Raw genomic sequence first — 18,269 nt, 5'->3', positions numbered from 1 at the left:
TTGAAGATTAGAGCCATGCAATAGAGATAAAAACACAGCCTTAACTTTTGGTTAGAAATTCCCAAACAAGCATTTTGTTAAGGATAAAAAATATACTTTATTTCACATTGCTTAAGGACCAAAGCTGTCCCCTACAGAGGACTCCATTTAAGGACCAAATTTAAGTATAATTGCTAAGGAGTTGCGACGCAACAAGCATCATGCAGCTTATTATAATTAGCAAAAAGTAATTCGACAAAAAATAAATAGCCTTAGCCATTATATAATGACTCATCATTTACTTCACCAAAATTATGATACTTGTACATATGCATGCCAAAAATGCACTAGAAAGCTTTCTGTGCAGACTGTAGGCTTCAGCATTGTCACCCCAAGGTGACTAATGCTTTGAGTAATGTTGGTCGATCGGAAATCATATCGACTGGGTTTAGAGAATGGCAACAAAACAATAAAACCAACCAACTATTCAGTATTCACTAGAGTTCCAACTCGTTTTCGGGTGTAGACTTATAAATGCATACACGAAGGCTAAAAGTTATGAGCAAATATAAGGATTTTGGGATAGTCTTGAAAAGACCTCTTTTATTAGGGAAAAATATGAATATCGCACTGGAGAAAGTCTATTATTGTTTGATAAGTGAAAAGGGAGGCGACATACAACATCCATATGTATCTCACATTTGGTGACATAAAAGAACCAGAAATGCACATGTTACCCTTTTCCCAAATAGTAGGGTTTATAATGTAAGTTTTTTGGATATCTCCGAACCCTAAGCTGTTTGATACAAAATCAAATAGCTTAACTGGATTGTTCATGATAGTGCTGTTATATTTCTATTTTGAATTTTGAATCTAAATTTGTTCAAATTAAAACGAGTAACCTTATCTTCATTTATCTGCTCTGATTTACTATGGAGAGTGAACCTCTAACCTCCAACTGCTAAGCATCCTTCAATGTAACTTATCACAATTGTTATTTCATGCAACAAAATACTAACAATAACATCAACATAGTTAACCACTATACTTTTTTTTGAAAAAAGAAAAAAAAAAGTTAAAGCACTTATTGTTGATTTTTTTGACAATAAGCACTTATTGTTGATGATGATGAGTAGCCACGAAAGCAATTATAAGTTATAACGATGGTTGGTTGAGTAAGGACACGTTACACAAAAATATCATTTTGGTTCATTTTCAGGCAACCCAATGTGCATAAGTAGGACTAATAATGATTCTGAAGATTAATAATTCAGTTCATAGCAGGATAACATGGAAAACATCCAAACCCTGTTTGAAAGGATCAATCACCTTTGAAAGAATCAATCTAGTAAAGTTTCTAATTACAGTTAAAGTTACAAATGTGAGAGGGGAAATGGTCCCCATAAAGGACTCCATTTACAAACTGAATCAAAGTATAATTGTTACGGAGCTGTGATGCAAACAAGCATCGTGCAACTTATTATAATTAGCAAAAAAATAATTGGATCAAATATATGAGCCACTGGATAATAAATCATCATTTACTTCACCAAATTTATGATGCTTGTACATATCAAGCAATAGTTCTCTACAAGGGACAACAGCACCAATCTTGATGCATGCCAAAAAAGCACCAGAAAGCTTTCTGTGCAGACTGTAGGCTTCATCAGGTGGAGGAGTGAGCCTGTGCTTCAGCATTGTCGCCCCAAGGTGACTAATGCTTTGAGTAATGTTGGTTGATCGGAAGTCGTATGGACCAGGTTTTGAGAATGGCAACCCTACAATAAAACCAGCTTGTACATGGGCATCTAGCATCACGTCAGATTCCATTCCAGTGAGGAACCCAAGTCTCTTGGACATCTCAATGACGCCATCATTATCCCCATTAGCACATGCTAGAACCTAATCAGTTATGCATCATAAAAATTAACAATAATAAGAATCCATATGAATTTGCAGCTCGTCTTAAGAAAAAGTCGAAATTCAAAGCAACACTAAAACTCCTGTTGTATTGAAGGTACACTCAATCAAGTACAAACATGTCATAATACGAGAACATATGGGACCAATCTGAATAAGAAAAAAGAAGGTACTGAATTCAGAGTCTGTAATAAACGAAACTAAACAGACCCTTAATTCTCCTTACTATATTCTTCCAAAATTTTGAAAATGTCACACAGAACCACATCAACATAATCTTTAACCATGTCCTACTCTATATAAATATCTTCTTTTTTTTTAAATAATGTCCTACTCTATAAATATCAACTTCAGTAAAATAATTGACCTTAAATAATTTTCAAATCAGAGTCTGTCTCCTTCCAGTCAAAATAGAGTCAGCAGAAGGTGATTGTTTTATTTCATATCAGAAGAAAAAGATTTAAAATAGAAGATTAAAAAAAGCAATCGAGAATAACAGCTTTCACTAGCTAGCTTGAATGCTCAAATCTCAGTAAACATAAGAATTAAAAAGAGAAATCAATAAACCGAAATAAAATTTTAAATCTTTAGTTGCAGATACGAAAGGATAAAGTAAAAAGGAAAGGAACCAACCATCCTTAAATAATCATCAACAAAACTTTTGGGGAAATCCCGCGCTGCTCCAAAATCAATAAGATTGATTGTCTTTGTAGCTTCATTATATAAGAAATTACCCCAATTAGGATCAGTCTGCATTAAAAACACTTCCAAGGTTAGAAAAGACAACAAAATCGGATTTTGAGATGCTAGGTTTAAAGGAAAACTTCATTTTAACAAGGAAAACATGAATCTACAAAACATAACAGAAAGTGAATCTGATGAACACAAAGTAGGTAGCTGTTTGAAACTATGAACAAATATGACATCATTGTATTTATCTTTTTCAGAAACTTAGTATTTGGGAGAAAAAGAAAAAAAGTGGATTTGACTCTAGCAGTCTAAAAAGTGCAGCTCTACCAAGGCAGGAAATTTGATTCTGCCTGATGGCTCCTAGACCCGGTTAGTTATAGGAAGGGGCCTAATAAGGCCCTAATGATCACTTATATGGGCTGATTCACCGTTTAGGAGGGAGACTAACATGTAGATGACAAATCTGTGAGATAGTACGAGGAGAGAACAAATTAGTCGGATAGTTACAGTGAGAGAAGGGAGTCCTGTGTTCCTACCAACCGGTGTTTTCATTGAGAAACCACGGGATTTTCAGAATAGGCCAAATTAGTGATAAGACACGTAGACACAGTTAGTGAAAAGACACACATAAGCAAACCCACACGCACACACATGGGGAAATGGAAAGAAAAGTTTTTATGAGAGAGAGCATATACGTTGTACATGGCAGTTCAAAGGGAGAGAATCAGAGAACACACCCACACGAAATAAATGGAAGAGACAGTTAGTTGAGAGAGAGAGCGAAAATGTTGTATGGGGCGGTTCAAAGGGAGAGAAGGGGTGTCATGTGTGTTTCCATTTCAGTTTCGGCTTTATGGCTTGGGGCCACAAGAACTTACCATAAGAACTTACTCCTACTTTTGTATCTTCTACTTTCTTATCAATAATACAATATCTCTGATAGATAGGAACTGTTTCTATTAAGATATCCTAATATTGGTATTCGTAACTCTACAGCGACCCCAGTCATCACTTGTAACTTCGTTACACCATGCCAATCTTGCTCTTTACAGCGTATAAGATGTAAACTATGCACAAAAAAAAACTAAAAGGTTTTTCCTCTTAAATATTAACTAGTTTACAAGCTTCCAACAAGGAATTTGAGAAGGGGAATATGCCAGTGAAGAGGACATTAATAGTGTCTCACCCAAACCTGCTCCTTTGCCACATCATTCAACAGTAAATTATCTTTACTTGTTTTAAATGATGCCCGAACTGCATATTAATCCAAAATTTGTCATATAAGATACGAGCAGCTACACTTCAGATTTTCTATACTTGGACTAGTTACACATATAGACATATACTAAGAGAGGGTGGAATGACATGCCTGCATAAATCTGAATTCAAATAACTCCCTCAATGTGAGTTCTAACAACTTTTTCCCAATATAATTACGAGTTTCCTGATCCAATAATGCTACTTTGTCAATTGGAATTCCTGTAGCAAAAGTAAACCATCCCGTGTTCAAAGAAAAGCTATAAATATCTTGAATAAAATGGAATAATTTAATAGAATACCTTCTAATTATTTATTCTAAATAACATAAATAAATTCATTTTGAATTAAACAAAAATCCATAGTTCTTTTTTTGAATTAAACAGAATGTAAAAGATTGTAATGGAAAGAATAGCATCCCTTGTTTAATGAAGAGAAAAATTGCACCATTGTCATGTAAAGCTCAAAAATGCTAGAGCAAGGAATGAATCAAAACATTATGCACATATTTTGCTTTCTTCGTAAAATTATCTCAATAATAACATTTCTCAAAGCATGTCACTGACAATTTCACATTAAAATAAACTAAAATTAGTTTATCTATTCAACAATTTTAAGAAAGTGCTAGATTATAATCAGAAGATACTTAGAAAAACAAATCTTCATCAATGATTCATACACCATGAAAAAAAGAGGGCTTCTTTTAAGATTTAACAACATATCACATGTATATTGTTTTATTATCCATCAGTGCTCACTCCAAACAGCCAACTTAGAAGATTTTGCATAAAAGAAAAAGTGGGGGCATTGACAAAATTTATGTATTGATGACGATCATTAATTATCCATATCCATAATTATAACAATAAATAAGCATTACAAAATGCATTTGGCTAATGTTGATTATTGTTGTTAGCATGTATTTCCTTTCATCTTCGATTTTCAATGAATTGAAAACATACAAGATGAAATATTTGAGCAGATAATTCACAAATGCGATTTATTTGTATAAGTGACAGTTGGAACATTTGCAGGAAAAATCTTTTATTGAATTTGGAGAACTATATTGCGGCAGATAACAATACATCGACAGCTCCGTCATAAACTAAGTCTCAAATGCAGTTGTAACAGCAGCAAACACCACCATGCTTTTTATTTTTAGCAATTATGAGTGAAGAATGTTATGCAAGCTGTGATCCGAGAAAGCTTTTTTTTTTATTTAAAAAAAACATGATCTAAGAAAGCTTCACTTAAGTGAAGATTGTATCACAGGAAGTGGTGAAATTTATTATAATTACCATGAACAAGTTCTGTGGTTAATACTCTTTTGCTTAAAATATCATCCCGAACTATTGGAACATAAAATCCTTCTGCGCCAGCTAGAAGATCTCGGAATCGCTTCTGATTTTCTGCCTCCAACTTGTAATCACACTCACGAGATAATTCCTCTTTGGCAACCTAGAAAAATATATGATTAATTAACAACAAAAACTTTAACATATGAACAGGATATGTTTGTCAAATTAAGGAAAAATGTCTTTTTATAGGATGGGTAAGTGACTGAATCAATGTCCATTACAGAGAGGTATCATCCTGCACGATCCAACTTAGAACAGAAAACATGAAATATGGCTTTAAAATCTAACTTAGAACTTCGAAGACAAAACTATCAGTGAAAGGATTGCAGGCTGAATGACTTTCAAATAATATTGATATAAACAAACCGAATACATAAATGAATTATATTCATAAACATGCACCTTAATTGCTCTGTCAAGATAAAGTCCTTCAGGAATTAGATTGGTGTAGTTTAAAAGAAGTTTCACATTCTCAATGTCACTGTCAATGCTATCTGCAACACCAGGGTATTGAATTTTCATTGCAACTTGCAAGCCATCCTTCATGACAGCTCGGTGCACCTAAATTTCATGAGGGTCTTGTTAGGCAATACAACTATGCAACACAGCAGGGCAGAATATAGTGCGGCATGATTTTGCTTTTAAGATTACGACAACACAAATTGCCTTCAATGGAATTATATGGAACATAAGATTGCATATTTAAGTAAGAGAACAGTAGTAAAGTTTAGCATTCTTATAAAAATAACTTCTATGCTAATATGAATTCAAAATAAAGTATTTAGTTCAAAGGCACCTCGGTCTGGCCATGAAAATAGTTTAGAAGGCAATATTTTGAGTTTTCAAAGCTCGCCAAAATCCACATAACATATATTTAAATGTGAGAGATGGAAACATGATTACTAGATGAATATTTTATTCAAGATATAAAATCAATTGCAATATCGAGGACTAACTCTATTAAAAGCTTACGTCCTATCTCAAATGGTTTTTATATATCTCTAGCATGCATCCTCATGCAAAATTTTAGATGCAAAGTATAGACAGTGTCTAAACTCACATACAAAACTTCAACTTTCTTTCAAGAGTAAAATAGGGATAGTAACGATCAAATTTATAAGTACTTGGTCATAGAGGCTATAATACTGTATTGATGACGAACTTTGCTAAAAGCTTGAGATTTAAGATGAAGACTCGTGAATGGTTTTTGTACATATCTCTAACAAGTAAAATGCATATCAATTTGTCTGATGATAAACATTTAATGATCTTTCAGAAAGAAACAATTAAGCTCCAAAAGCACAAAGGTTTATAAAAAGAATGAAATGATGGAAAATTGACAGATAAAAAACTATAGAGTTCAATACAGGGATACATACCTGACCAATACTTGCAGCAGCTAAAGGTTCATAATCAAAACTATGCAGATTTGATGACCAATGAGGACCTAACTCGGCATTTAAAACTTGATTAAGCTGGCTCTTTGGCATCACATCTGCACCCTGACGAACAATTTCCAAAGCAGCCAGGATCTACAAATAAAAGATTGAGAGTTTACTTTTCAAGTCATGTAAATATAAACAAAAGTCATTCATAGGTTCCTTCGTGAAACTTATGACCCTTCTATTAGAGCAAAATAATATCTGATTGGGTAGATTAACGTACTAGTTTACTTTTCTGGCATTTGTAGCAATTCAAGAAATGGCAGCAGTAAATATTACAATCATTACTACCTTTGATCAAGAGACTCCAGAAACAAGATAAAAGAATGTAAAAAAAAAGTAACAGAGTTGGACCTAATTAGCAAGTTGGTGAAAGATGACAACCATTACACATGTTCATGGCAAATTATAATGAAAGGATCGCTATCCATCAAGTATTCTTAGTTATTTGTTTTCAAAATCTGCACTCTTGCACTCTGCCCAACCTCTTCCATTAAAAAGAAGAATTCAAGTCTGACAGCTGATGACATTTACTATAAGTTTGTGAACATGAATATAATTTCACTAAACTGAAACAAACACTTGGAACCTATTAAATATTTCAATTGTGTGTTGAAAATGATGCAATGGTGTTTGTTTACTATATCATAGAAATAAAGTTTAAAATATAAAAATTGAGCTCATGAGAAATAGTGAATCCATTTTCATTTAATTTAAAATCTAGTGTGATCTTCATAAAATTCAAGTGTGGATAAAAGAAACATTCTCATGTCAGATGAAGTTTTCCAGTACAAATCAAACTACAAACATGAAATTTAAAAGATAGATCAAAGTACCGGAGCAGGAACAAGAGACTCGTCCTGTATGCTCAACATCTGCCCGATTTTAAGTGCGGCTCCACGCATTCTGCAAAGTGCAAGAGCTAAGCGTTCGGCATTTTTATCAGACAAGAACGGTGAAAGTGTAGTTTGATTGCCTTGCGAAGTAGGTGTACCATATGCAAGCCTCTTGACAGATTCCTGAACTGTTCCCCATGCAAGACCAGCTCCTAGCCCAGCAAACCTGCAATTTGGCAGTGCAACATACCCTTCAGTTAGAGATAACAACAATATGCAGACGCCAACGCATCACAAGTTCACAGGTCAAAGCATCATGAGAATGTTTTGATAATTAATTAGGGGTCATATGAACAAGCGCCCTAAGGGCAATGTTTAAGGAATCCATGAAAAGTTTTGTCTTGAAAATACAAGTCAAACACTTGAAAGTAATAAATACATCACTTTCTATGCAAAAGTTGCCTATTTTCACTACTTAGGGCCTGTTTGGATTGGGTTATTTGAACTTATCTACTGGCATAAGTTTTGTGTCACTGTTTGGGAGAACTTATGAAAACAGCTTATGTGAGCTTATACATAAGTGCATATCATGATAAGTGCTTGTGCTATAAGCTGCAAATAGCTGTTTATCCAAACAGGCCCTTAATCAATACCCTAAGGGAACTTGTCAGCATTCTCCTTAACTTAAACAAGTACTAATCGTAGAAAAAGTTATTTATAAGTTGTTTCTACGAATGGAAAGAAAATAATAGTGAATAGATATTGGCCCTGATTGGCTAAACATTTTAATTTGCAGCTTATAGCATAAACGGTTATCATGATATGCATTTGTATAAACTATAAGTTGCTTTCATGATCTATCGTGGAGAGCTTATAAAAGTAAGTTGAAAACAACTTATGAACGTGTAATAAGTGGTTTTCATAAGTTCTCCAATATTGCTTACGTCAGTAGATAAGCTCAAATAAGTCTATCCAAGCAAACTCATATTCTCCTTGAGCTGCTTCATAAGCTACATTGATGAGCTAATGACAATAAACTAAAAACAGGACATATCTAAGCTATTTCTTTTACTCCTTTCAGATTTGGGTCTAAGTGCTTATAAAGGATCTTATGTTGTAGCATGAACATGAAAATGAATTAGAGAAGATTAAATAAAACAAAACTAACCCAAGAGCTCTGGAAAATGGAGTAGCAGGAACCTTCCTCTCCCTCGGCCTTCGTTTCCTCACCGGCACTTCCTCGCTCGTAGTTCCACCTTGCTTAACCGTTTCACTAGAACTCACAACCTCACTTTCATTCCCCGCCGTGGCACAAACAGTTGCATCGGTAGTTTCCACTGGTCGATTCGTTTCATTAGAAACCTCAGCAAAAACGTCATTATTCGTAACTACTTCTATCTTTGTAGTTGCCGGTGACGGTGACGGTGGCGGTGGTGTTGAATCGGGTGCAGAAGAAGAAGGTTGATCGGAGAAAACAACAACGGAAGGAGTACTGGAAGAAGAATCGGAGGAAGAGTCGTTGGAGGGTTGAGGAGGGGAGAATTGACGAAGTTGTCCTTTGGTGATGCCGGAGACGTTGGTGGCGGAGAGAAGAGCGGTTTTAATTAGGGTTTCGAAATCTGAAGTTCTGGCGGGTAATGAACGTTTGGCATATTCGTTAGCGATTAAAGTGAGACCGTTGAATAGTCTCGTAAGATCCTTCGTCGATGATGATGGCATTGTTTGTTTATGAATTCGATTGATTAATAACAATGTGGAAATTTTCACAGAGTCTGAATCGTCTTCTTCTTCCTTCTTACCAGAAGCGCGGTGGAGAATTTGGTGGTTAGTTTTGAATTCATGTGTCCGAAACCAAAACCAAAGAAGTGATTTTCCACACTTGCTTACGTGGCCTCTGTCCTTTCCATTAAACTTGCTAGGGACGAAACACTACTCATGTGCTAAGCACCGGTAAAATTTTAGTAAAAAAATTGTATTATTTTTAAATCAAATTTAAAAATAATTGACACAAAATTATATATCTTGGACAAAATTAGTTTATATTTAAGTTATTTCAGCGTAAACTTAATATAAAATTTGATAGTAATACTGTATAGTTTTTGTTAAAAAAATTTGCATTAAGAATTAATTTGGAAAATTTGCAATTTGTTTTGCTGGTACGAAAGATGTCAATCTCAAATTCATAGTAAACCTCGGCACAATACAATCTACCAATAGAATGGATGAATTAATTGAAAAAACAACAATATTATGTTTCGATCCTTTCCTAATTATAGGCAATGTCGATCTAAAATAACCGAGTCCTTATACCACCGTACATGGCAATACACCTTGTACCACCCTTGTGTGGCAATATCATTAATAATAAAAATATCAGTCAATTCCATGTCACACAAAAAATTTAAAAATGACAAAAATTCAAAACTTTAACCGTACCCTCTCTTTCAATTCATTCAGCGACGATCTCTTCTCTTTCTCGATTTCCTTTTTCAACTCAGGTATTTTCTTCCATATTCCTCTTGGTTGTTACATTTTGTGATTTATGTAAGGTCTTCACTTTTTGGATGATCTAATGTTCTTTGTTCCTCATATCAATCTAATTTGAATTAGATTTAAGTATTTCTTTGAACATTGTAAATATCAATTTGCTTCATCCATAACAGTGACACCTAATTAAGTGATTTTTTATAGAAATATATATCAATTTATCTTAGATTATGGAAGATCTGAAGTTAATGGTGGTTGGAGTTTGATGTTATGAGTGTTTTATTAAGTGATAAAGTTTGTTTGACAGTCTTTGAAGCTTGAGTTAGTCTCTTGGTAAATTCATAGTTTTCATAATGACTTTGTTAAACTCTATAACTTGTTGATTATTTATACCAGGGAAAGTTGAGTTAGCTAAATATATGGTCTATGTAACCAGATTTTTTCAGCTGCGTGACCACTATTTTTTCAGAAATTAGAATTTGTCCGTCTTTAGGCGTGAAAAACTTGCAGCTTATAAAAGAAGTTGTTTATGGTTCGACAGACTTTTAGTGCATTGATAAAATGTGATTCAGTGTTCAATTCGCCAAAAATAGGGATTATTTATACCTAAGAAATTTAAGTTAGCCAAATATATGGTCTGTGTGACCACATTTTTTCAGTTGCGTGACCACTATCTTTTCAGAAATTAGAACTTGTCCGTCATTAGGCGTAAAAAACTCGCAGATTATAAAAGAAGTAGTTTATTGTTGGATAGGCTTTTAGTGCAGTGATAAAATGTGATTCGGTGTTCGATTCGCCAAATATATGGTATGTGTGACCACATTTTTCATAGTTTTCATAATGACTTTGTTAGACTCAATTTAACTTGTTGATTATGATGTTTATTGTTCTAACAAAGGCTTGTTTTGATTTGTTGCTAGCCTAAGAAAAAAATGTCATTCTAGTGATCTAGTTTTTCTGCTTAATTTGTTTTTGATACATAAGTGTGTTTTCCCTTTCTTTTTGGTTTTTCCATTTACTTTTTTCTTTTCTCATGTAGGTTTGTTTGCACTGTTAATTTCTAGTGGTTTCTGATTAAGGCAAGATGGATGCCAGATGGCTTTTGTTATTGTTCATATTCCTAAAACTCTAAATGCATTGAGGATAGTAAGGTCATTGATGGAATATCCTTCAACAAATGGCATAAACAAGCTCTATTCTTTGACTGATAAGAAAATAGAAAGCATAGTAGTACTAGAAACTTTGAAATGAATCGTCAGATGATGAACTATTGTGAGGATCGACAACAAGATGATGAACTAATAGTTTACTCTAATCCTGAATAAATCACCAAAAGAAAGCTGTTGTAGCAACCATGAAGCCATATGATTGAATTTGGCTTCCATCATCCCTTCTAGCAAGCATATGAAGGATGAAGAATCATGTTATTTATCAATTGGTTCAGGGTTGAGGAAAGTGTTAGAGGAGAGTGTAGTGAAATGCCAATATTTGTGGATTATCTCTAAACTCTAGTTTCTTTGTCTATTTATAGAACACTTGATAGATTAATCCATTTTTCTCAGTCCATTTTTTAACTAAATTAATAATTGTGCTTGATTTATGAATTTGTTATTCTTGTTGACATATTTATTAGCTTCTAAATTGTGTTACATGCTATAATACAGAGTTAATGAGTAGTGTAGTGAATCAAAGGTAGGTATTGAATTATATAGTTTTAACTTATTAATTCTCTCTTTTTTCTCTTGTGCTGACATACTCAAGGCACTAATGTTGGAGGGTACTATATATTATCCATGTTGTAAATTATAAATGAGTTTTGTAATGAGTTATAGACTAAAATTTAGCCCAACGCACACGTAGTATTTATAGCATGAGTAGGTGACTTTTGTATGCACACTTTTCTTAGTAAGAGTAAATGATTCTATGTTTGACAGACTTCAGAAACTAACCAAATATGTGTTGTACTTAACCAATTTTTAACAAAGGTGTAACCACATTTTTATTATTATCAATTTGTCACTATCTAACTATTTCTCCAAGTGATATAAGTGAAAAGAATATGACAGAGCCACACTTAAGAATTTTACTGATGATAATAAATAAGAAGTGAATTATTTTTTGTTTCACAGGCTTTAGACAAACTAACCAAATATGAGTTATCCATAACCGGTATTTAACAAAGGCATAACCACATTTTTTTATTACCATTTGTTTCTTTCTAACTATTTCTCCACGTGAATTCTCTGAAAGGAATACATTTGAGGCACTCCAGTGAATCTTTACTAATGAGCATGACTGATACATGATTTAGGAAAACTAACCATGTATGAGATGGAACTAACCATGTTTTATCAAAGGTGTAACCAAAATTTATTTTCTTGCTCATTTTGTCAATTTCTGACTACTTCCCTCCTTGAACTGTGTAAAAATAATGTTGTTGAAAGACATAAGTGATTAACGATTGCCGACCATGACTTAGGTAAATTATTTTATATCTATGACAATCTTTAGGAAAACTAACTATATTTCTTATGCAGTTAACCACTAAATATCAAAGGCGTTACCGCAATTTCTTTCCCTTACCAATTTGTCTTTCTCATTATTCCTCCACGTGATATGAGGGAAGAGAATATATTTGAACACACTTGAGAGTAGACTGATATTAATAAAGTGAGAAGTGCAATATCTTGTAAGTTTAACACACTTTACAAATACTAACCATATTGAGAAAGCATTTAACCACTATTTATCAAATGTGTAACTACCTACTATTAGTTTTCAAGAAAAACTTAATTTTGTGCATACAAATAGGGAATCGTAAAACTTATGGGCCCTCCATTTTTCTTGGAGTCTAAACTGCGTATATGATCTCATATGAGGTTTGCGCGCATAAAGACGAACACTTTGAAAACCTGGATATAATAATGGTGATGCCTCTGAAAAAATGTGGTCACATTGTTCACTGTTTTGGTTATCTAAAATTTTAAGATTGAAAAACTTAGTTTTGAGCCATACAAACATGGAATCAAAAAGCTTATGAACCTCCATATTTCTTGGAGTCTAAACTGAGTACATGATCTCATCTGAGGTTTGCACAATTAACGACTTATGATACATTATGAAGGCTAAATTACACTAGAGGTCGTTTATCATATCTGACCTAACAACAGAAAATATGATGCCCTTAGTAAAGACATAATTTGTCAAAGGCGTAACCATTATTTTCCTTGCGTTCAAAATTGGTCGTCATTATCATATCCGACTTAACAACATAAATATGATGCCCTTAATAATATGAAGTAAATGGTTGTGGTAACTTTGAATGTTTTGCTAACCAAAGCGTAACCATAATTTTTTCCTACGTTCAAAATTGATCATCTTTATGTGCTTCGACTTCACAACTGAAATTAGAGTGTCTTTAATAATCCATTGAAAATTTGGCTAAAGCATACATGATTAGGTACAAATATTATAATCATGTAATGGTCGTGATTATCATAGCTGGGCCAAACAAGAAACAAAACAACAATTTCACGTTAATTACAATAGTTGTAGGTAATATACACAAAAAGGGGCATCCCATCTTATTAGCAATGAACGGTTGAGCTTTTATCCAAAAAGTCATAGTTGTCCAAAATATTGTAGTAACTCTAATTTCATAGCCCACTTGCATTCTACAACAATTACTTATGAGTGAATTGATGAAACACATTAGATGAAATATAAAAGCCACGCTTAAAGACAAATTATCACCTTAATTATGAGTTGAAGCCATATTCTTGTCTACGGATGCAAGAATGTCTATGAGATATCAGAACATAGTAACTTTTGTTTAATGATTTCAAAACAAATTTTAGTCTTCACCAAATGCAAAATATGAGATAAACATCACCTTAAGGCCTGCCAAAACCCCGACAAATACCAATATCAACATTGTCAGCACACAATCATAGTTCCCTGAAAGCGTGCGAATTAATCAAGATTATCCTTAATAACAACATATCATCCACTAACACTTGAACAAAATCTAAGAACCTACCAAATTAATCAACATAATCCAAAATTTGATTAATAAAAATCAATGTTTGGCTTGTTATGCAGTGTTGACATGTCCATAACTACTATTGCAACAACCAATAATCCTACCCACATCTTTTTATAAGTAATTTTAAAATAAAGTCAAACATATTAAGCACCAAATTAACACGTACGTTTGTTACTTCAATGACAGTTAGGCACAACACAAACAACTCAATTTTTCCATCACTTTTGCTTCCTTATATTGAGCCACGATTGTACTTGAAATGAGACATTACTCAGTTTCTTTCTACATTTCTTTCACTTTTTTTTTCTCATTCCTTCAGATAAAAGACATGAACTTTCATGATTAGTTTAAAATCCAACAAAGGGTCAGCTTTCTGGTTGTACCTCAACAATTATCGTCAACGCCAATGGAAGCAAAACATGTTTATCATTTACTATTTATAGCAGATTTGTCTTACCAAATAAATAGTTCATGTAAATAAAAATGATATTTGATGAAAAAAAAACTAATTATGGAAAATAATACTCAAGCAACATAATTCATTCATAATAACTATATAACTACAACAATAGCATGTGCATTGCAACCTCTAACAAACTCAAATTGCAGAAAAAAACCAAACTCCTCAACATTTAAAAACTTATAAATATCAAGGCAAAATCAACAAAACAGAACAAGAGATATTACTGGTAAATTTTGGATTAAGAATTAGCAGGGATCAGATAAGAAAATTAATTGAGAAATTTCAAACTCACAGATCTGGGTTTGGAGCAAGAATGAATGATGAAGAAGGGTAGTTCTCGGTTTTGGAACGATGGAGTCCAACTCAAACCCAATTGGATATTCCCGTGATGGTTTTCCTCCGGGACGGTGGCTTTACCAATCTTTCTCGGCTATGCATCTCCTTCGTTGTATTCATATCGGAATTTGTTGGAACCATTGAGGAAGAGACGTCGTCGTCGGAGAGTTGAGGGAGAGATAGAGATCCGTCGTCGGAGAATGGGTAGAGAGAGGCAAATCACGCTACGCCATCGCCGGAGAGATGGAGCAGTCGTAGAGAATGGGCGGAGAGAGAGGTAAGTCACGATGAAATCTTTTCCTTTTTCTTTTTAATCTATCTTAAGTTTAACCATGTCACATTAGTTTAAAGTATTCATGTCATCCTTTATATCTAATCCTAGCAGCAATGCAAACCCTAATTGTCAACCTCTAACCCTACTTTTTTGGCTCCATTTTATCCTAACCGTTAGATCAAATCACACTCTTTGAAAAATGAAACACACCTATGAAAAAACAAAACAGCTGTTATTATCTGGTCTTTTTTCAATGTACATATTTTCTTTTTCCACGTTTTTTTCTTTTCCAAACACTCTTCTGTGAAACTCTTTTCTGCTTACCTTCATTTCACTACACCTCTCTCTCTCTGCCAATGAAAAATTTCACTCTCTTCCATACGTCTTTTCTACTTTCACAATCGTGTTTCTCCTCTCATCCCTCGCCGTCGTCGACTTGACCGCCACCGTCCACCTCAGCCTCAACACACCGCCGTCGTTTTTCCTTTTCTTGAGACCAGGTATTTCTTTGATATTTGTTCCCGATAAATCAAATTCAAATCCCTAAAAAAGCATCACCTTTTTTCTCTTCCGCGTTGGCAAACCTGAGACGGACGGCCACGGTCCCGACCTTATCAGCACCGGAGGTGTACTAAATAGTCAATTGAGAACGAGCAGGTATTCATTCAATCATTGTTATCAATTTAGTGGATTCGGTCTATTCCAATTTGGTTGAATTATGTGTTTCAGTGTTTGTTTACGGGTAAGTAAATTTGATTGAATTTGGGTGATTATAAGAATATAATGTGTTTTATGGGTACTGGGTAGTATATTTTGTAGTTGGTTTGATGGCAATGTTTATGGTTCAGTAATGACCATGTTTAAGTCTACTGATTATTATTATTGGTTTTAAAGAATAGTGCAGCGAAACTCAGAGAAACTAAGTGCTAAGAAGTTGGGAATTGTGGATTTGAAACCGCGGCCCAGTGTATCAAATGTCTCTATATTATTTGTTTAATTAGTAAATTATCAATGTTTTGAACATTAGTTGTGGTAAATGTCGTGGTTGTATCACGATCTTTAGTGTTGCAGTGAGATGCAGTCAATGCGGTTTCAGTCGTGGCCGAATTCCTGTTTCGATAACATAAAAGGTTATCACGTCGCAGTCCAGACTGTGGTCACGGACCTCTATTTAAAACCTTATATATTGTAGTAAAAAAATTAAAAATTACTCCATTCGTCCCAAATTGTATGACGTTTTGGGCATTTCACACATATTAAGAAATGTAATTAATATTGTGTAGGAAAGAGATATTATGAGTTGTTTTACAAAATTATCCTCAATAAATGATATGAGAAAGATAAATGAAGGAATTGAAAGGAGAGAGTAATAAATAGTTAAGGATATAATAGGAAAAATAATATTAATTTTTCATTGGTATTGTAAAGCGACATATAATTTGGGACAAATATTTTTTCTAAAGTGACATACAATTTGGGACGGAGGGAGTATATAATTATCTGTGGTTTGACTGATGTTGAACATCATTCTGACACTGTTCATGTTCCATCACTTTATCTAACAAGGTTAGAACAGAAAACACATTAATACATTCTCTCCTTTAACTTTTTTCAGGTGGCCATGCTCTTGGTTCTTTTTATTGAATAGCATTGAGCAACAAAATTGAAAAATAACACTTGCAGAACATTTTCATTGTAAATTTGATCAATGGGTTCTAGATTTGTGGAAGGAGAACAATCATCACTCGCTGACGATTAGGATGCCTTGATTTCGACGACTGATGTTGAGCTTCTCAAGCGAGCTTGGCGTAATGAAAAGGCAGCCCCCCTGAGATTCTTCGTTTTGAATCTGATTTGATCAACCGCGTCAAAGGACAGATTGAATTGATGGTAACGTTTCAAAAACTGATTACCTTTTACTTTTTGTGATTTCTTATGATAGCTTGCCAACTGAAATGAATTTCAGTTTTGAACAATTTTAAACTCAATTATATCATTTTCTGAAAAAGGATTCTTCATAAAATCTTTAGGCATGAACCAAAAATGTATGACACATTTGGATCTTAAAGCAACCTATAACCCAAAAGGTTTATTTAGCATGATATTTTATGTTGAGAATGTGTCTTTGCAGATGGTGTTATGTATCTCATTTTCAAATTGCTATATAGTGTTGGTAGTTAATGTGTTTTTAGATCGTATTTGAATTAAGAATACTTAAGTTTATATGTTCGGACATGATAGGTTGAGGACCACTTCAACAAATTTGGAATGGACATTTGCAGAGATCTCGAAGGTGAAGATGAAATAAGAATTTTCAGGTATGAATTGGAAGTAGAGAAAATATTGTGAATGAAATGAACTACTTGAATTGTGTACAATCAAAGAAACTTAAAGATTACTACTCTTCTTTTGATACATCTAGAAATTTTATCTACTATGTAAAAGTAAATTTGTTTATAAGGAGTTTTTTGAATTCATGTGTAACCACTCCCTTTTGAGTTCTAACCCCTCCAATTATATAATTTAAATAACATCATTACCTTTGATTGCTGTCAAAAAACATGAGAATCATTTAAGATTTCAATAGAGTAAAATATATGTAATTATGAAATTATTGAAGATCAATATTAGTAAGTTTTGACCACTGTTGGAAACTCTGACACATGCCTATTCCATGATCATTGATTGTTGTCAATCCACCAATTCCTTTTATTTTTTGCCTTGAATAGATTTTGTAGCATCCACACAACCATTCCTTTAATTAGCAAAATTTATTATGGATATTAGAATGAATATTAAGTAACTTATAAACCATTGATTTTTTGTTTCAATGCAGACATTGGCAGGACCATTGTCGCTGCTTGCCGAAAGTGCAATAATCCTAAGGTTCACCTTGATAGTCTTAGCTTCCACTTTCAATAGTTATGATATCCAATTCTCCTCCCGTTGCTTTTTTTGTGAGAGGTGCCTTATGACTATGCAGCTGATGCTTCTTTGTAGCAGCAGGGACCTCTGTTGGTTTAGTTTGACGAGTTTATGTGTTTTGATGAATTTTTTAGTGGTTTTGCTGTTATATCTCTTTTGTTTGCCACATTGTAATGGTCTAATTTGGTTATGTTACAAACTTCTTGGTGTTGAACACTTCTGTAATCTTTAATTTTGTACTATCAATCTTATTTCAA

The 18,269-nt window shown here is 33.6% G+C and overlaps 1 protein-coding gene and 1 long non-coding RNA gene across 3 annotated transcripts; one reads left to right on the top strand and one right to left on the bottom strand.

Annotated features, from left to right (window-relative positions):
* Positions 1-1,209: 1,209 nt before the first annotated feature.
* Positions 1,210-9,371, bottom strand: LOC25484730 (protein ABC transporter 1, mitochondrial). The gene is made up of 8 exons (XM_013613676.3): positions 8,651-9,371; positions 7,483-7,708; positions 6,584-6,736; positions 5,607-5,765; positions 5,145-5,304; positions 3,959-4,068; positions 2,533-2,649; positions 1,210-1,881 (listed from the first exon to the last, which is right to left on the bottom strand). Exons 1-8 carry the CDS (start codon positions 9,199-9,201, stop codon positions 1,486-1,488), a joined length of 1,872 nt encoding a protein of 623 aa, XP_013469130.1. The 5' UTR covers positions 9,202-9,371; the 3' UTR covers positions 1,210-1,485.
* A 6,029-nt stretch (positions 9,372-15,400) lies between these two features.
* On the top strand, positions 15,401-18,269 carry LOC25484729 (uncharacterized). 2 transcript variants are annotated; one of them, XR_003008053.2, is made up of 4 exons: positions 15,401-15,744; positions 16,703-16,977; positions 17,329-17,405; positions 17,924-18,265. It is a non-coding gene; the product is annotated as an uncharacterized lncRNA (long non-coding RNA). The 2 variants fall into 2 exon arrangements; XR_003008052.2 differs by lacking the exon at positions 15,401-15,744 and having other exon boundaries at positions 16,576-16,977; positions 17,924-18,269.

The sequence above is a fragment of the Medicago truncatula genome, chromosome 1 (genome assembly GCF_003473485.1).
Source record: "Medicago truncatula cultivar Jemalong A17 chromosome 1, MtrunA17r5.0-ANR, whole genome shotgun sequence".
In the NCBI taxonomy this organism is placed as follows: Eukaryota; Viridiplantae; Streptophyta; class Magnoliopsida; order Fabales; family Fabaceae; genus Medicago; species Medicago truncatula.
The sequence above is the reverse complement of the archived record's forward strand: the minus strand, read 5'-3'. Positions and strand labels throughout refer to the sequence as shown.